This window comes from Oncorhynchus mykiss, chromosome 8 (genome assembly GCF_013265735.2).
Source record: "Oncorhynchus mykiss isolate Arlee chromosome 8, USDA_OmykA_1.1, whole genome shotgun sequence".
Classification (NCBI taxonomy): Eukaryota; Metazoa; Chordata; class Actinopteri; order Salmoniformes; family Salmonidae; genus Oncorhynchus; species Oncorhynchus mykiss.
The window spans coordinates 70,529,361-70,549,508 of NC_048572.1; the positions used below are offsets into that span (position 1 = coordinate 70,529,361).

At 42.6% G+C, this 20,148-nt stretch overlaps 2 protein-coding genes across 3 annotated transcripts in view; both read right to left on the reverse strand.

Annotated features, from left to right (window-relative positions):
• Positions 1–2,220: 2,220 nt before the first annotated feature.
• On the reverse strand, positions 2,221–7,357 carry LOC110530460 (RING finger protein 11). The gene is made up of 3 exons (XM_021613535.2): positions 6,735–7,357; positions 3,463–3,632; positions 2,221–3,215 (listed from the first exon to the last, which is right to left on the reverse strand). Exons 1-3 carry the CDS (start codon positions 6,852–6,854, stop codon positions 3,044–3,046), a joined length of 462 nt encoding a protein of 153 aa, XP_021469210.1. The 5' UTR covers positions 6,855–7,357; the 3' UTR covers positions 2,221–3,043.
• Positions 7,358–8,743: 1,386 nt separating this feature from the next.
• Positions 8,744–20,148, reverse strand: part of LOC110530973 (voltage-dependent R-type calcium channel subunit alpha-1E) — a 66,499-nt gene continuing 55,094 nt past the window's right edge. The window contains exons 38-47 of one of the 2 annotated variants that reach the window (XM_036986083.1): positions 19,968–20,064; positions 19,660–19,765; positions 19,279–19,386; positions 19,083–19,183; positions 16,800–16,909; positions 15,007–15,109; positions 13,861–13,971; positions 13,240–13,375; positions 10,496–10,665; positions 8,744–10,290 (exon numbers count right to left, since the gene is read on the reverse strand). In XM_036986083.1, the coding sequence (XP_036841978.1) occupies positions 9,745–10,290; positions 10,496–10,665; positions 13,240–13,375; positions 13,861–13,971; positions 15,007–15,109; positions 16,800–16,909; positions 19,083–19,183; positions 19,279–19,386; positions 19,660–19,765; positions 19,968–20,064 (1,588 nt within the window). In that variant the 3' untranslated portion in view covers positions 8,744–9,744. Of the gene's footprint in view, positions 10,291–10,495; positions 10,666–13,239; positions 13,376–13,860; positions 13,972–15,006; positions 15,110–16,799; positions 16,910–19,082; positions 19,184–19,278; positions 19,387–19,647; positions 19,766–19,967; positions 20,065–20,148 lie in introns of both variants that reach the window. The other variant, XM_036986084.1, reaches the window with a different exon arrangement.

A 20,148-nucleotide genomic window follows, 5' to 3' on the forward strand; every position in this document is an offset into this window, starting at 1 on the left:
TATCAATATCAATCTTAACTTCTGTGCTGCGAAAAGAAGAAACAATATTGAAAAGTGCAAGGTTATAGGTATATATATATTAATATAATGCTTCCGTTATTATCCTATAAGTAAAGTGCAAATCTTAGGATCAGATTAACGTGTGTGCAAGCATTCCTAACTTTTAGACGGATCCTCCTGCACACGCACAAATGAGCCCTTTACATTGTCTGACAGCTATGCTACTCCTCTTATTGTAAAACCTATAAACCTTACACAGAGTGATTGACATACAGCTCATCCACTTCTTCAGGCCATTTGGAATGGCAGTGGAGCATTTAGAATGGTCAATCTGAAAGACAAAACAAAAGGTAACGGATGTACACTAATGTTCAAAAGTTTGGGGTCACTTAGAAATTTAGAAAAATATATAAATGTGTCCATTAAAATAACATCAAATTGATCAGAATCCCAGAGTCGCCTCTTCACTGTTGATGATGAGACAGTTGAGGACTGTTTCTCAAACTAGACACCCTAATGTACTTGTCCTCTTGCTCAGTTGTACACCGGGGCCTCCCACTCCTCTTTCTATTCTGGTTAGAGCCAGTTTGCGCTGTTCTGTGAAGGGAGTAGTACACAGCATTTTACGAGATCTTCAGTTTCTTGGCAATTTCTCGCATGGAATAGCCGTCATTTCTCCGAACAAGAATAGACTGACGAGTTTCAGAAGAACGGTCTTTGTTTCTGGCCATTTTGAGCCTGTAATCGAACCCACAAATGCTGATGCTCCAGATACTGAACTAGTCTAAAGAAGGCCAGTTTTATTGCTTCTTTAATCAGAACAACAGTTTTCAGCTGTGCTAACATAATTGCAAAAAGGTTTTCTAATGATCAATTAGCCTTGTAAAATTATAAACTTGAATTAGCTAACACAACGTGCCATTGGAACACAGGAGTGATGGTTGCTGATAATGGGCCTCTGAACGCCTAAAAATCGGCCTTTTCCAGCTACAATAGTCATTTACAACATTAACCATGTCTACACTGTATTTCTGATCAATTTGATGTTCTTTTAATGGACAAAAAATGTGCTTTTCTTTCAAAAACAAGGACATTTCTAAGTGACCCCAAACTTTTGAACGGTAGTGTATGTGTTTCTCCATTAAACATATCATAGTCTAATAGAGGATGGGCTTTGGGTGATTTCTGCACTGTGTGTGTGCATACTATAATTGTTTTTGTTGTAATCCTAAAAGGAGACTATGCTCTGTAACTTATTTTATTTTGAAACACTAAAACAGGGTACGCTTCAGTCCGTAGAGAGATAACCATTATTGCGCCACCATGCCGGCTTTCCTGGGGCTGTTTTGCCATTACTAAGTCATATTCAGAGTGCAGGATTGAGACTTTAGAAGACTGATGAGTCATGTTATTGTCTTGTTGTTGCCAGCTGTGGGTTCCAAAGGAATCTTATAGGATACCTCCTGGTGACCAAATTCAGATGACAGAAAATGATCTAATCCCATTCCCAGCTACTAATCATGGTGAATAATGATTGGCTGGGATGGGATGCCACCGAGACCTGCTCAAGTGGAAATGCAGTGAGCCATCACTACAGTAACAGCCCCTCCCCCTTCTGACCATAACATCACCAACCCAATCCTAGTACTGTATTCAACAGCTGACTCAGGAATCCAGTCCACCACAGACGCACATATTATGCCTGCTTGTCCTCCTATGTAGACAGTTGCCTAATGTTGCCTTCTTTCAGTCAGACCATGACTCAGCCAGTTCAGAGCCAGTTCAGTTCAGAGCCAGTTCCAGTGCCAGCTCCAGTTCAGAGCCAGTTCAGTTCAGAGCCAGTTCAGTTCAGAGACAGTTCAGTTCAGAGACAGTTCCAGTTCCAGTTCAGAGCAAGTTCCAGTTCCAGTTCAGAGCCTGTTCCAGTTCAAAGCCAGTTCCAGTTCTGAACCAGTTCCAGTTCAGTTCCAGTTCAAAGCCAGTTCCAGTTCAAAGCCAGTTCCAGTTCTGAACCAGTTCCAGTTGTGAGCCAGTTCCAGTTGTGAGCCAGTTCCAGTTCAAAGCCAGTTCCAGTTCTGAACCAGTTCCAGTTCAGTTCCAGTTCAAAGCCAGTTCCAGTTCTGAACCAATTCCAGTTCAGAGCCAGTTCCAGTTCAGAACCAGTTCCAGTTCAGAACCAGTTCCAGCTCAGTTCCAGTTCAAAGCCAGTTCCAGTTCTGAACCAGTTCCAGTTCTGAGCCAGTTCTAGTTGTGAGCCAGTTCCAGTTCCAGTTCAGAGCCAGTTCCAGTTCAAAGCCAGTTCCAGTTCTGAACCAGTTCCAGTTCAGTTCCAGTTCAAAGCCAGTTCCAGTTCAGAGCCAGTTCCAGTTCAGAGCCAGTTCCAGTTCTGAACCAGTTCCAGTTCAAAGCCAGTTCCAGTTCTGAACCAGTTCAAAGCCAGTTCCAGTTCTGAACCAGTTCCAATTCTGAGCCAGTTCCAGTTCAAGTTAAGAGCCAGTTCCAGTCCAGAGCCCGTTCCAGTTCAGAGCCAGTCCCAGTTCAGAGCCAGTCCCAGTTCAGAGCCAGTCCAAGTTCAGAGCCAGTCCAAGTTCAGAGCCAGTCCAAGTTCAGAGCCAGCCCCAGTTCAGAGCCAGTCCCAGTTCAGAGCCAGTTCCAGTTCAGAGCCAGTCTCAGTTCAGAGCCAGTCTCAGTTCAGAGCCAGTTCCAGTTCAGAGCCAGTCTCAGTTCAGAGCCAGTCCCAGTTCAGAGCCAGTTCCAGTTCAGAGCCAGTCTCAGTTCAGAGCCAGTTCCAGGTGATGGGTGGATGGATGTCTTTTCATTGTTAATCACTAGTGTTTCCATAGTCTCTCTCTCTCGTATGTCATCACCGACCAAGACACTGTGCTGCTCCTTATCCCAAGGTAAAAAGCAGAGGGGAAGGGGGCAGCATGTGTGTGTTTGTTGGGGCTGGTGGAAGTGTGTGTGTATGTGTACATGTGTTTGTAGGGGGGGTGGCAAGGCAGAGCTCGGCAGAAGGGGGTAGTGTTGTATTTAGGGTCAGTGGTCAGTTGGTCTCGTAAGTGGAGAGCAGGGCGGCGTCCACAGGCTCCATGCAGGAGGGACAGGTGAAGGACCTCATCAGCCAGTCGTCTATACAGTCCATGTGGTAGATGTGCATACAGGGCAGAAACCGGATGGGGTCCCCGTACACAAAGTCCATCATACATATCACACACCTAGAAAATGGGTCAAAACATGTATGAATAGTGGTTTTGATCATTTTTTCCTCAGCACTTTAACTGACCAGGAAAAACTCTGGGCACTAGTTATGTTATACACAGTTACATGCTACAACTAGGGCCAGAGTTTTACCTGCTCAGGTCACATGAACAGTGACCTTTATATATTACATCAGAGAATAAAAACAGTAGTAAACTAATAATATTAAGATATTAATAAAAACAGTGGTAAACAGATGCTTACTCTCTGATTTTCTTCTCAGAGCCGTCCCGTCCTCCGTCGTAGACACCCCTGGGGAGGTGCTGGATGAGGCCGATACGCTGGGCGATACGGACCTGCTCCTCCTCAGTCAGCTGGCTGGCCAGGCGGGCCTGGCTGGGGGTGGGGTGGTACACCGGCATGTGGGCCTCCTCCTGGAAAAAAGACATACCCATACAGAAAGTCAATCCATGGGCCAACTCAACTGAACTGTTCCCATGACCCAGTGTTTCAACAACCATTGTATAAGCGGGGTTGGGTGGTCTGTTCCACCTAAGGCTGTTCTACCTAATGACGTATATACAGTTGAAGTCGGAAGTTTACATACACCTTAGCCAAATATAATTAAACTCAGTTTTTCACAATTCCTGACATTTAATCCGAGTAGAAATTCCCTGTCTTAGGTCAGTTAGGATCACCACTTTATTTGAAGAATGTGAAATGTCAGAATAATAGAAGACAGAATAATTTATTTAAACTTTAATTTCTTTAATCATATTCCTAGTGGGTCAGAAGTTTACATGCACTCAATTTGTATTCGGTAGCATTGCCTTTAAATTGTTTAACTTGGGTCAAACGTTTCGGGTAGCCTTCCACAAGCTTCCCACAATAAGTTGGGTGAATTTCTGCCACAACTTTGGAAGTATGCTTGGGGTCATTGTCCATTTGGAAGACCCATTTGCGACCAAACTTTAACTTCCTGACTGATGTCTTGAAAAGTTCCTTCAATATATCCACATAATTTTCATTCCTCATGATGCCATATATTTTGTGTAGTGCACCATTCCGTCCTGCAGCAAAGCACCCCCACAACATGGTGCTGCCACCCGCGTGCTTCATGGTTGGGATGGTGTCCTTCGGCTTGCAAGCCTCCCCCCTTTTCCTCCAAACATAACGATGGTCATTATGGCTAAACAGTTCATTTCTCCAAAAAGTACAATCTTTGTCCCCATGTGCAGTTGCAAACCGTAGTCTGGCTTTTTTTATGGCCGTTTTGGAGCAGTGAACGTTCCTTGCTGAGCGGCCTTTCAGGTTATGTCGATATAGGACACATTTTACTGTGGATATAGATACTTTTGTACCTGTTTCCTCCAGCATCTTCACAAGGTCATTTGCTGTTGTTCTGGGATTGATTGGACTTTTCGCACCAAAGTACGTTCATCTCTAGGAGGCAGAACGCGTCTCCTTCCTGAGCGGTATGACGGCTGCGTGGACCCATGGTGTTTGTACTTGTGTACTATTGTTTGTACAGATAAACGTGGTACCTTTAGGAGTTTGGAAATTGCTCCCAAGGATGAATCAGACTTGTGGAGGTCTACAAAAAAAATTCTGAGGGCTTGGATTGATTTCTTCTGATTTTCCCATAATGTCAAGCAAAGAGGCACTGAGTTTCAAGGTAGGCCATGACCTCATTTTCTGGAATTTTCCAAGCTGTTTAAAGGCACAGTCAACTTAGTGTATGGAAACTTCTGACCCACTGGAATTGTGATACAGTGAATTATCAGTGAAATAATCTGTCTGTGAACAATTGTTGGAAACATTACTTGTGTCATGCACAAAGTAGATGTCCTAACTGACTTGCCAAAACTATGGTTTGTTAACAAGAAATTTGTGGAGTGGTTGAAAAACAAGTTTTAATGACTCCAACCTAAGTGTATGTAAACTTCCCACTTCCCACTGTAAACCCTGGATTGCTGATGCTATATATTGGCCATTGAAAGGCTTTGAAGCCACTGGTCGGTCATATTGGCGACAGTGTTTCAATTAAATGGTTCAAGGACAAAATTACATGTATTTATTCTGTTGTTGTAGTGGGGACAGTAACATTAGTAATCTAAAATAAATACTTAAAAAAAAAAAATTGTTGTTCATTTTTGTTGATTTTCTTTTTAATGTTTAGCTCACATAATATAATTTTAAAGTATGCACTAAAGTGTCTGTAATAGAATAAACGTGTCAAAAACAAATACAGACATTAAGAAATGCATTTCTAAATCTTCCCAAATAATTTGTATAATTGAGGAATACCAAGATGGATGTGCGGTGTCTTCAATACAGCGCCACCTGTCAGTCATCCAGGGTTTATACACATACATCATCGGTTCCACCCTGCCTATAAGAGTTTGTCTTGCATTTGTTTCAATTGACAATGTTGTTGCCAGAGGGAACCTGGAAATTAAACTAGCAGAAACACTGCCACGGCAAATCCAATTCATAAACAATTACACTACTTTTGGGCAGCCAGCGTATGACTAGGCAGCCATCTAGTATTGGGTGATTTGAGGTGGAATCATGTGTGAGGCCTACATGAAAGTGTGATACAACAAGGAGAAAGAAGGAGTCTATCATAATGGTTTATCACGCTGTGTGTTCTGCGCTGTGGCGAGCCAAAACACACACCCTGCCATGGATAAAGCAGCCGGAAAAAACTGCCCAGTCTGGACATTCTTGGCAAGCCTGTTTAGAACACTTTTGTGAGATTGAAAAGCGTTTGGGCATTAAAAGTGTTGTGTGTGTTTTTCTCTTTGTGTGACTGAGCATGTTCAACTATTGCTATGTGAAAACTGAGACCCACAACAATCAGTTGCAAATAGGCCTACCTATGAAAACAATCATTTCAATGCAACACTATTGCTCAGCCCTTTAAATATTTTATTGTGGCTCATCTGATGTAGCCTAGCTTTTAAAACCATACATTTGACAGCAACATTTAACTTTAAACTATACCTAGATGAATGGGTCAGTAATGGTATGGAATCATATAAAATAAAATAATTAATCTTGCTAAATAATTAGGAAATATTTGATCAGATTCTCTAAAGATGCTCTTGACCTCTGGCTCTTGCATGATTCTGTCAATTCGCATAGCAATACTTAAAGCTAGGGTCCTTAATTGATGCAATAACAAAGTGGTTACCGCGCCTCTGTTTTGGTAAAATGCTGAGGGATGGGCCTGGAGAAATGGAACCCCTCTTAAATTAATTCAGAGCTATGGATGCAATAAGGACTGACCATCCATGATATCAAAACTATAATTATAACCATGATTAGAGGCTATACAGTGTTTGTTTACAAACAAAACAAGCTTATATTTTGGGTTCTGATAGGGTACGACTGTTGAACTAAGCTCATGAGGCATTTATCAGTTATACTCTTCAAAGATCAGGGGTTATAACCATATGATGAATGTATAAGTCCAATAATTAATGTAGCAACTAAGGATTCTAGCTTTAACATTAGTAGCTAAAAAGTCTGACCTGGTAAGGCGGAGGTGGCTCCAAATCTGGGTCTGCCTCCCCATAACTTGCTCTGTCAGACTGGGATTCGTGAAGCAGAGATATATCGTCGGACGTCGGCGATTTGAGACAATTGCCCATGTCCACTTCTCAGTCCCTCGTTGTTTAGCTAGCTTGTAAACTTGCTATTGTTCGTTTACAACCAAATGTATATTCCCCTCGTTGAAGAAGTAATGTTATTGCACATTAAATACTATTTAACAACCCATTAAAACATAATATACATGTTCATATAAACATTAGCTCGAGACCCATCAGCTGTCCAAGCTATTCAACATCATCAGACCATCACAGTCAAAACAAAGAGCTAGCTAGATACTGCTGCTAGCTAACGCTTTTGGCTAACCAGCTAGTGACTTCCTTGATTAATATAATTCATTCCTCGGCCTAAGATTTGAAATGAAAAATGTTCGCTCAAATAGAAACTATCATAACGACATTAGCGATAGAACATCTATATTTTTCACAAATATAGACCACTGACTTCGCGAATAAAGTAAGTGTCTGGCTAGCTTGCAATATTATTCAATTTTTTCAACCTGAACTCGGTGTCCATTGGATATGACGTAACGGCTTTAGTGTTGTTGTCTTTGTCATAAAGTGAATGAGAGGAGTTTGCATTTTGCACTTTCATTGGATGGTTGCAATGCAACGTCACACGAGGAAAAGAAAAGTGGTGTCTGGCACAAGACCCTAAATAGTCTGTTATTTCAGGGGGTTTTGAATGATATTCAATTTTGTTCTTAAACAAAGATCGCAATTGTTGGTTTAATCTCATAATTCATGTATAGTTATTCCTGGCGCGGCAGGATAGCCTACTGGTTAGAGCGTTGGACTAGTAACCGGAAGGTTGCAAGTTCAAACCCCCGAGCTGACAAGGTACAGACAGATCTGTCGTTCTACCCCTGAACAGGCAGTTAACCCACAATTAATGTAGCAACTAAGGATTCTGGAAGTAAGGATTCTCTAGCTTTAACATTAGTAGCTAAAAAGTCTGACCTGGTAAGGCCAGGTCATTGAAAATAAGAATCAGTTCTTAACTGACTTGCCTGGTTAAATAAAGATAAAATAAAGAAATTCCCTGAAGTGTAAAGTGTAAAAAAACATTCAGCAAAATGTTTATTCCTGACCTTACCCAGTCATTAGAGCCTAAGGACTGGAGTTGACCATTGGTCTAGATACCTAGACATAACTGCAATTAAGGATACTTTTCTTGGAATTTAGGAAACTTTTATTCATACTGTATATACAACTATTTTAAACAACTATTTGCATTCAAGGAACTTATTATACAATTCTGTTTTTTGGTTAAGTGAGTTTCACAGAATCATTACCCTTTTTCAGGCAAATAAAACAAATGAACATTCCAGAAATATCCTATTCCGTCCTTCAAGTGTGTTGTGAGCTGAAAGGGATATGTTCTCTTACAATATTGCAGAAAGCATGGTATAAATGTACTGTACATTATTAGTAAACCATTCTAAATAACAGGTAAAATCAGGTGTGTTGAAAACATCTTCCTACATGTGTCGTCTGTAATGGCTCATACAGTATTTTAATAAACCAATCTAGGTAGAAAATATACAGTTGCAGTGAGGTGTCTGACACATACTGATTACATGGTAGGCTAATGAAGAAGAGGAGAACATGGATGGCTACATTGATGAGGAAAATACTCAAGTTCATTATTGTTTCTGGCCAGTTATTGACTCTGGAAGATGAGAAGGAATGAATCAGTCAAATGTTTAAAAAAATATTGTAACATCTGAAGAAAAACAGGTACAGTACAGTACATCGACAAGATGAAGGTAGGTTCAAGACAGCCACAGGTTCTGCTGGTTTTCCTATTGGCTTAATAAAGGTTTGGATAGAAGCCATGTTCTGGGTATAGTCCTAGTCATTTGGTTCTCTAGAGTCCTGCTCATAACAAAGCCCTATCTTTCAAATCACACTAGATATTTAGGCATTCCTTTTCTGAAAAATAATGTATAATTTTATTGAAAGCAATTACATTTCATGACCTTGTTGGTTGCTGTCCATTGTCCTGCAAGTTGGTAAAAAAATAAGAAATCATACAGATTTCCAACAGAAGACAATGTGCCATTCACTTTTCTGCTTGTATTAATGATTGTTTTATTCCTTTAAAAAATGACAACAGGAGTTACATGGTTTACGTATGAATAGATTCTGATTAAGGAAGTGTGTTCCCTTTGTAGACAGTAAAGGGATAGGAAATCTAATGGTGGAGGGTGCAAAATGTCAAAAACAAACTCAGTTCTACTCAAATTTGAAAAAACATTGCTTGATCAATTATTGTTTGGGTGTATTTTGTTACATAGACATGACTACATTTCATTCATTTATAAAGTACTTTTACAGTTACCCTTCTTTATGGCCATGTATCCTACTCAAGACAATCAAGTGGTACTGGTGGTAAATTTATAGGAAAAAAACCCACATGTATTTACAAAAACCATGGCTTTCAAAGACATTGTTACTCCTTATTTTGCACATAGTTACATATTCACACCCCACACACACCGTTAAGAGCAACACTGAATCAATGCCAGAGAAACACCTTCAGATATGACAATACCTATTGACACAAATTACAATTCTATTCATTTAATCTCTTTTCTGTCCATCCAAGGCTATTTGAGGTTTATTATTACGCTCTTTATTTTGATAGTCAGAATATAAATGAACCACAGTCAAATATTTGTGGGTAGATATTTATTGTACATTTTTTGTGTGGATTTGAAAGGGATTCCACTTGCAAAAGTCAAAAACAATGTTCTTATTTTTTGTTCTTCTCTCACATTTGAGCAAACATACTACAATCACACAGGTATGCAGTAGTAAAGCAAGAGAGTGACAAATGTCCCTTTTCCATTATAATGTAATACAACTTTAACTCTTTACTCCCTACACTCCTTCTTCACCGCTCCTCCGCCTCCACTTCTTCCTCTTCCTAGCAGCGGTCGTCCTCTTCTGTGTCGCTGAGTGGCTCACAGCCCGCAACAGAGACCGTCTGAGCCAGGCGTTTCCGGAAGTGTCCATTGGGGACCTGCCAGCTGCTCCTGGAACCCCGTCGAGCGGAGCTGAAGCTGGAGCTGGATGTGGAGCTGACCGTGTTAGCACGTCCCAGGCTGGTGGCTACCGCCGCCTCGAAAGTCAGCGTCTCCATGAACCCGGTGGGGTCCAGACTGTGCTCGTCCTCCTGCAGGGCCAGGTAGGGCTCCGACGGGTAGCGACGCAGGGGAGAGCCCTGCTGGTGGCGACGGCCCCTCGCCCCACTCTGTCCCTCTCCCCCTGCCCGGTCTCTGGAGGCTTCCCCTCTCCTCTGAGTCTCTGGGCTGCCCCTGTCGTCATCATCGTCCCCTGAGGGAGGGTGCGTGCGACACACCAGAGGAGAGTAGGAGATGTGGGGATGGGAGCGTGTTGAGGTCTGGGACAGAGGGCGGCGGCTAGGGGTACTAGATTCAGAGGTGGGGAGGGGGCTGTCGGAGCTGTTGCCCTGGACACAAGAGTGGAAACACATTTAATACAAATGACTGACTGTTTTTTTATAAGTGTGTATGTGGCCTACCAGTTCTTCAAATGTGGGTATGTGTTTGTGTCTAGTTGGTCTAAACTAGTGTTTGTGGCTTCAGGTGGTACTACTGGTGTATGGGTCTTTAATATGTGTCCTTGGTAAAGCATCCTGCATGTGTGTGGCCTACCTGTTTGTCCAGGGGGTGTGTGCGCTCACGGCTAGGGGAGCGTGAGGGTTGCAGGCTCCTCTCCTCGGAGGTACAGCGGGACGTGTCTGGGGAGAGGAGGTGGCGGCGCTCTTTAGACCTCCCGCGCTCCTTCTCCGTATCCAACTGCCTCTTCCTTTCTGACCGCGACACTGGATGAGAAAGAGGAAGACCATGGCAAGGAGCACAGAGAGAGGGGAGCAGCAACAGATAAACAGAGAGGGGGACAGAGAGAGACAACAGCAGATAAACAGAGAGCGAATAGAGAGAGACAGCAACAGATAAAGAGAGAGGGGACAGAGAGAGACAGCAACAGATAAACAGAGAGGGGGACAGAGAGGGACAGCAACAGATAAAGAGAGAGGGGACAGAGAGAGACAGCAACAGATAAACAGAGAGGGGGACAGAGAGGGACAGCAACAGATTAACAGAGAGGGAACAGAGAGAGACAGGAACAGATAAAGAGAGAGGGGACAGAGAGAGACAGCAACAGGTAAACAGAGAGGGGGACAGAGAGAGACAACAACAGATAAACAGAGAGGGAACAGAGAGAGACAACAACAAATAAAGAGAGAGGGGACAGAGAGAGACAACAACAGATAAACAGAGAGGGGGACAGAGAGAGACAACAACAGATAAACAGAGAGGGGGACAGAGAGAGACAACAACAGATAAAGAGAGAGGGGACAGAGAGAGACAACAACAGATAAACAGAGAGGGGGACAGAGAGAGACAACAACAGATAAACAGACAGGGGGACAGAGAGAGACAACAACAGATAAACAGAGAGGGGACAGAGAGAGACAACAACAGATAAACAGACAGGGGGACAGAGAGAGACAACAACAGATAAACAGAGAGGGGACAGAGAGAGACAACAACAGATAAACAGAGAGGGGGACAGAGAGAGACAACAACGGAAAAAGAGAGAGGGGGACAGAGAGAGACAACAACAGATAAAGAGAGAGGGTATGATCAAAATACAGGATTGAGGCTACATGCTTGCGCCCATAAGTCGAACAATTAGCCTACAGTAAACAGTGTAGATCAATAGATAGCAATGTTGTCAGTACACTGTAGATCAATAGATAGCAACGTTATCAGTACACTGTAGATCAATAGATAGCAATGTTATCACTACACTGTCGATCAGTAAACAGTGATGTTATCACTACACTGTCGATAAGTTAACAGTGATGTTATCACTACACTGTCGATCAGTAAACAGTGATGTTATCACTACACTGTAGATCAGTAAACAGTGATGTTATCACTACACTGTAGATCAATAGATAGCAATGTTATCAGTACACTGTAGATCAATAGATAGCAATGTTATCACTACACTGTAGATCAATAGATAGCAACGTTATCAGTACACTGTAAATAAATAGATAGCAACATTCTCAGTACACTGTAAATAAATAGATAGCAACGTTATCAGTACACTGTAAATAAATAGATAGCAACGTTATCAGTACACTGTAGATCAATAGATAGCAACGCTATCACTACACTGTAGATCAGTAAACAGTGATGTTATCACTACACTGTCGATCAGTAAACAGTGATGTTATCACTACACTGTCGATCAGTAAACAGTGATGTTATCACTACACTGTCGATCAGTAAACAGTGATGTTATCACTACACTGTCGATCAGTAAACAGTGATGTTATCATTACACTGTAGATCAGTAAATAGTAACGTTACCACTACACTGTAGATCAGTAAATAGTAACATTACCACTACACTGTAGATCAGTAAATAGTACCATTACCACTACACTGTAGATCAGTAAATAGTACCATTACCACTACACTGTAGATCAGTAAATAGTACCATTACCACTACACTGTAGATCAGTAAATAGTAACATTACCACTACACTGTAGATCAGTAAATAGTAACATTACCACTACACTGTAGATCAGTAAATAGTACCATTACCACTACACTGTCGATCAGTAAATAGTACCATTACCACTACACTGTAGATCAGTAAATAGTAACATTACCACTACACTGTAGATCAGTAAATAGTAACATTACCACTACACTGTAGATCAGTAAATAGTAACATTACCACTACACTGTAGATCAGTAAATAGTAACATTACCACTACACTGTAGATCAGTAAATAGTAACATTACCACTACACTGTAGATCAGTAAATAGTAACATTACCACTACACTGTAGATCAGTAAATAGTAACATTACCACTACACTGTAGATCAGTAAATAGTAACATTACCACTACACTGTAGATCAGTAAATAGTAACATTACCACTACACTGTAGATCAGTAAATAGTACCATTACCACTACACTGTAGATCAGTAAATAGTAACATTACCACTACATTGTAGATCAGTAAATAGTAACATTACCACTACACTGTAGATCAGTAAATAGTAACATTACCACTACACTGTAGATCAGTAAATAGTAACATTACCACTACACTGTAGATCAGTAAATAGTAACATTACCACTACACTGTAGATCAGTAAATAGTAACATTACCACTACACTGTAGATCAGTAAAGAGAATGTTGATGACAAGTGGATAATCATTGATGCACTTAGGATAAAGACATAAAAAAGACATGGAAAAAGAATAACTCTTTAAACATACAAGAACCACACACGAATACCACCCCTCATCATGCCAGTGGGACTGATAAGAGGAGAGGTCACGTGAGTAGAGAGTGGCGACTGACCAGCAGCCTTGTAGCTCTTGTGGCGTGGTCTGTACAGTCTATCAGGACTTTTCTTCTCCTCCTGCCTCAGGCCATTCACCCTCTGGTCAGCCACAGCGGACGAGGACCGCTTCATAGAGCCACCTGCCATCTCGGTCTGCACACGCACACACGCACACGGACATACACACAGAGGAGAAGACCAAATACCCACAAATACCATAAAATACGTTTTATTACTTTGGAAGAAATCCATCCATAATTTCTATCCATGCTCACTATTCCAGGCAATTAACAGGTCAACTAGAACGCTTGAACTGCCTAATTTCCCCCCTCAACTCATTGTGAAGAGAAAGACAGAGAGAGAGGTCAGGCCAAACATACCAGTAACCCAGGATCAATAAAACACAATTCTGAACCGCTAGCATTCCGTAGAAAAACATCCATGTTGATTATATCTCTCCAGACACACCAGCAGCAAACGGTAGACAGATAAAATCAATTTCTCTCTCTAAATGGCACAACCAGTGTAGCCTGGTCATTGTCTTCTGTCACACAGACATGCATGTCACACTCTGGTGCCCCCTTGCTGCCCGGGCCCTTCCGGCCCCTGGAGGAGTCAGTGTGGTCAGAGGGCAGTACCTGTGGCTCTACAGCCAGACGAGGCATGGAGGAGGCCCGTACACACAGCCCCCTGCCAAACGGGAGCTCCAGTGGGTCAGGAATCAACCCACTGCACTCCCCTGCACTCACCTATATCGGACCAGAGACAGAGAGAGGGGAGAGATAGAGTACAGTACAGTAGAGATCAGGCTGGTCAATTCAGTACTGGGACTAACTGCCTTTTGGGGTTCCAGCCAAGGAGGACTTCAGACAATGTTACATGGTAAAAATTATCAAGGCCTTTCTGCAATTGGGTGAATCAAACCTAGACCATTCCATTGTCACCAACCAATCAGAAGCCATTCCAGCCAAAGAGCCACAGATTAACAACCAATGACAACAAGGAGACTGACCCCAGAAAGATTGGGCAAAGCTGGAGGAGAAAGTCAGAGAGCAAGACGAGATGGCAGCACAAGCACATCACTACAACAATACATGAGAAGAGAGAGACCAGAACAACAATTGGGCCTACTGTTATACATACTCATGCAAGTTCAGATCTGGATACACCAAACATCCTGAGCCAGACAAGTTCACCTTTCCTTAAAGCCCGACATGACTCATGTAACTCCCTAGTGGAAATATACATAGAATAAGGCAAACAGTAACAGATATCCAGGGTCAAAGTCGTAACATTCTTATAGGGAAAACAGTACACTGAAGACTAGTTCAACCAAACAGCCTAAAAACAGCACAATGAACAGCGAGAATGCCTGCATCTCCTTTAAACCTCCACTAATCAGACTACAACTTAGGCAGGGATAGAAACACATAGAAACATGAATGCTGTGCTCTGCGATGCACTATTAGTATCTTCATTCAACCATTACTATTAGATAAGTGTAATTGATTCATTGTTGTCTATGAGTGGGTTGATATTTTGCGCTTTACCGCAAGAGGTTAGGTTTTCAACGGGCAGTATTTTATATTTTGCCCACAGCTGACTTTCTTTTTTTGGCTCCTAGCAAAGGGCTTTATAGAGCTATCATTGTACACTTACTAAATTATATAAAGGCTTCTTTGTGTGTGTACTTTGTGTAGTTGGTGTTTGTGCTAGTTTAGTGTGGTGTACAGTACTCCTGTGATGTGTTTCTACAGTACATAGGACTTGGTCCTTCTCGTTACCCTGGAGTGTTGGCTTCTGGTGTCCGTGTCAGAGGTCATGGGCTGCATGTTGAGCAGGTCCTGGGGGGAGAGAGGACTCAACGCCACCAGGCCTCCTCTGGTCCTACAGAGGGAGGCAAGTCACAGAGGAAATTCTGTCAAACACAAATGTGACTCATTTCAGGAAACTAGGCATATGTCGCACGTCACTACTTTAAAAATGTTTTATTATTACTCTTTTTTATCAAAATGTGTTTTTTGGCAGAAATGCCTTCTAGAACATGTGAACTTTCATGTGCCTTAATAACAAATTTGTATTCCATCCATAAATACGAATCAAATTGTCAAAGTACGAGCCTAGATGGTTTAGCCACGGAAAAAGACAGAAACCTTCCCGCTAGCCATGATTGGCTGTGATAATGGATGGGCTGGACATGCCGGGAGATGAGTTTGGATTGGTCTGCCATGTAGCATGCTTCTGTCTATAACGTGAGCTGTTCAGTATGTTTTGACAGCCCTTTCTACCACACCATTTTTTAAAGATATAACGTTAGCCAACGAGAACAACAAAAGTGTTGCAACTTTTCTCAACAACATTGCACACGCCACAGTCCGTGTGAATCGGAGTGACTTGACACAACGCTGGCCAAACAAGATGTAGCTACAAACAAAACGGAGTTAAATGGTTCCAGTCTGCTGTGAAGTGTTTCTCCATGTATATGTTAAGAGTCTAGCTACATTTTCAGATATAAGTTTCTAATTTTGTGAGAAAGTTGTTTTTATTGCAAGCTAAAGCATACTGTTAGTTAGGTAAGCAAATGCTAGCTTGCTGGCTCGCTAGCTAACATTATGTGTATGACCAGTGTAGTAATACTATTCGAATCAGAAATCAATTTGCATTGCTAGTTATAGCCTAATGTTAGCTTGCTAATATTGAACCTAGTTTGATAGCTTTAGCTACCTGCAGATTCACACTACAGCTATTAGAATGTTTGTTTTCGCAGTAGTATGAGTTGGGATTATGCCGGTTAATTGTTTAGCTAGCTAGCTACCTAGCTACATGTCTAAACAAAAGACTCCACTTCGGCCGGATTATTACATGATCCATCAAATTAGCCAGGTGTGTCTGGGGGTGATTACGGCCATCTATTGTATTTCATGAACATGTGTACATGTCTAGACAATAGTGACCCATCCACTTAGCTAGATGTGGCTGGGAGGTGGTTATAGCATTTCCTTCACATGACCAATCAATTTAGACAAGTGTGTCAGGTAAGTGTCATCTAATATTGATAAAATATTTATGCAATATTTTTATCTGGACACTTTCTGTTTTAGATATTACTACTATGCAAGTAACCACTTCTGTATCCTGTGCATGTGACAAATAAACATAGATTTTATTTGATATAGCGTGTGTTTACCACATGGCCTCACATGTGAATCTTTAAAGAGATGGGTGAGGCTAAGGCTTAAGAGGGTGTGAACGATGCTGAATGGGTGTAGACAAAGAAAAGCTCTCCAGTAGGTGTACCAAAACATTCAAGGGCCATTTTCTCAAAAGTGGGGTTACAAGTTTCAAGTATCAACTTTCAAAGCAGAATTACTTTCCCATTGTTTCTCAACTGCAGTGTATGACATACCATTTTCTAGCTCTAGGCCTCTACTTTAATCCAACGTAAAAAAAACCTTTAAAATGTTGCTACATAAGGCTGAATCAAGGGGGTCGGTCACAAATACTTACTAAAGGCACAAGGCACACACACACACACACACACGAATGCAAGCAAGCCTGCACGCACGGACTGACTCACAGGGCGGAGCCAGCACTGTGGGGCATGCAGGGCAGGGGCTGAGCATTGGACAGAATGTCATCAGAGAGGGTCGAGGCATCCAGCCGCTGGAATGGCATCAGACTGGCCTTCTGTAGAGGAGACCACACCAAGCAATACATCACAACAGGCACTAGGTTGTGTCAACAGAGGCCAGATGCCATGGTAATGTTATACAGAAGAGGACTGTGGTATAAACACTGAGTGTACAAAACATTAAGAACACCTTCATAATATTGCGTTGTACCCCCATTTGCCCTCAGAACAGCCTCAATTTGTCAGTGAATGAATTCTACAAGGTGTTGAAAGCCTTCCACATGAATGCTGGCCCATGTCGACTCCAATGCTTCCCACAGTTGTGTCAAGCTGGCTGGATGTCCTTTGGGTGGTGGACCATTCTTGATACACACAGGAAACTGTTGAGCGTGAAAAACCCAGCAGTGTTGCAGTCCTTGAGACAAACCGGTGCAACTGGCACCTAAACTCAGCAAAAAAAGAAATGTCCCTTTTTCAAGACCCTGTCTTTCAAAGATAATTCGTAAAAATCCAAATAACTTCACAGATCTTCATTGTAAAGAATTTAAACACGGTTTCCCATGCTTGTTCAATGAACAATAAACAATTAATGAACATACACCTGTGAAACGGTCGTTAAGACACTAACAGCTTACAGACGGTAGGCAATTAAGGTCACAGTTATGAAAACTTAGGACACTAAAGAGGCCTTTCTACTGACTCTGAAAAACACCAAAAGAAAGATGCACAGGGTCCCTGCTCATCTGCGTGAATGTGCCTTAGGCATGCTGCAAGGAGGCATGAGGACTACAGATGTGGCCAGGGCAATAAATTGCAATGTCCGTACTGTGAGACGCCTAAGACAGTGCTACAGGGAGACAGGACGGACAGCTGATCGTCCTTGCAGTGGCAGAGCACGTGTAACAAGACGTGCAAAGGATCGGTACATCCGAACATCACACCTGCGGGACAGGTACAGAATGGCAACAACAACTGCCCGAGTTACACCAGAAACGCACAATCCTTCCATCAGTGTTCAGACTGTCCGCAATAGGCTAAGAGAGGTTGGTCTGAGGGCTTGTAGGCCTGTTGTAAGGCAGGTCCTCACCAGACATCACCGGCAACAACGCCACCTATGGGCACAAACCCATCGTTGCAGGACCAGACAGGACTGGCAAAAAGTGCTCTTCACTGACGAGTCACGGTTTTGTCTCACCAGGGGTGATGGTTGGATTCGTGTTTATCGTCAAAGGAATGAGTCTTACACCAAGGCCTGTACTCTGGAGCGGGATCGATTTGGAGGTGGAGTGTCCGTCATGGTCTGGGGCGGTGTGTCACAGCATCATCGGACTGAGCTTGTTGTCATTGCAGGCAATCTCAATGCTGTGCGGTACAGGGAAGACATCCTCCTCACTCATGTGGTACCCTTCCTGCAGGCTCATCCTGACATGACCCTCCAGCATGATAATGCCACCAGCCATACTGCTCGTTATGTGCATGATTTCCTGCAAGACAGGAATGTCAGTGTTCTGCCATGGCCAGCGAAGAGCCCAGATCTCAATCCCATTGAGCATGTCTGGGACCTGTTGGATCGGAGGGTGAGGGCTAGGACCATTCCCCCCCAGAAATGTCCAGGAACTTGCAGGTGCCTTGGTGGAAGAGTGGGGTAACATCCCACAGAACTGGCAAATCTGGTACAGTCCATGAGCAGGAGATGCACTGCAGTACTTAATGCAGCTGGTGGCCACACAAGATACTGACTGTTACGTTTGATTTTGACCCCCCCTTTGTTAAGTGACACATTATTCCATTTATGTTAGTCACATGTCTGTGGAACTTGTTCAGTTTATGTCTAAGTTGTTGAATCTCTTTTGTTCATACAAATATTTACACATGTTAAGTTTACTGAAAATAAACGCAGTTGACAGTGAGAGGACATTTCTTTTTTTGCTGAGTTTACTACCATACCCTGTTCAAAGGAACATACATATTTTGTCTTGCCCATTCACCCTATGAATGGCACAAATACACAATCCATATCACAAATGTCTCAAGGCTTAAAAATCCTTCTTTAACCTGTCTCCTCCCCTTTATTTACACTGATTGAAGTGGATTTAACAAGTGACATCAATAAGGGATCATAGCTTTCACCTGGATTCACCTGGTCAATCTATGTCTTGGAAAGAGCAGGTGTTCATAATGTTTAGTACACTCAGTGTAAATAATGTGTATATGGTGTGTATAGCTGACCTGTGCTTCCAGCTGTGCTCTCAGCTTCTTGGCTTTGTTCTGTTTGAAGTAGTCCATGATCATCATGGAGGCATATATCTTACCTACTGTCATGTCAGAATCTGTAAAACGCAGATTAGATTAGATTGCTAGTCACTGACTGACTGACTGACTCCCAGGTCTACCTCTCCATGTCTCTCTCCAGTGTGGGTCTGACCTTTGTTGATGGGCACCAGTACATCCAGGGTCTTCTGGGGGAGGTACGGCCATATCACACTGATCTCCTTCTGTAGCTCAGTGTCCAGAGCTACCCGGTCCTCCCCACCTGGACCACATTACAATAGATCTTTATTCAGCCATTATACACAGACAGGGGAAATGCTTAATGTTGCTAAATTTCCTGATTGAACTACTCAACCAATCACCAAGCCATTTATATGTTGAATCAGGTGTGTTACCGGTACTGGGCTGGACCAAAAGCCTGCATGCCCTAGGCAGTGTGGGTCTCCAGGCTCAAGATGGAAGACCAAGTCTAAATTGGAAAAATTATGCAAATGCAGTGAGGCGTGGTGGTTTTAAACTCAACTCATTCCCTGACCTCGTGCGATCTTGATCTCCAGAGCGGTGCGGATGAGAGACATCAAGGTGGAGGTGAAGTGGACTGACATGTCCTCATCCACTGGCATGTTCATCAACACCAGCCTCTGTGGAGGGAGAGGGGAAATGAGGGATGGGCAGAGAGAGAGTGAGGGAGGGAGAGATAGAGAGAGAGAGAGATGGAGGGCAGTAGAAAGGGAGGAAGAGAGATAGAGAGAATTCCACATGCTTTACAGTGAAACAACTGTAAAAAATATATGTCTATGCTAAATTTAACTGAATAAAATAAAGTAAGTGTTTATTCCATACCTTGTAGGCCATACCTCTGGGGCATTTCTTCCCCAGGCCCAGGGGTGGAGACATGTGGGTCAACATCTCATACATGGCGGTGTAATGTATACGGCCACTACAGAAGAAACAGGGAACATTAGGAAGGAGAAAGAGAGAGTTGAGGAGAAAATGTAAGGGTTAAGGCATTCATTTGGAGTTT

What these genes read in the sequence shown, in the direction of transcription:
- LOC110530460 (XM_021613535.2), bottom strand. Translation starts at nt 6,854, where the DNA reads ATGGGCAATTGTCTCAAATCGCCGACGTCCGACGATATATCTCTGCTT. An exon ending in AGCCACCTCCGCCTTACCAG is followed by an intron (nt 3,633 to 6,734) that starts GTCAGACTTTTT and finishes TCTTTTTTCCAG; the next exon opens with GAGGAGGCCCACATGCCGGT. An exon ending in TCTGAGAAGAAAATCAGAGA is followed by an intron (nt 3,216 to 3,462) that starts GTAAGCATCTGT and finishes CCCATTTTCTAG; the next exon opens with GTGTGTGATATGTATGATGG.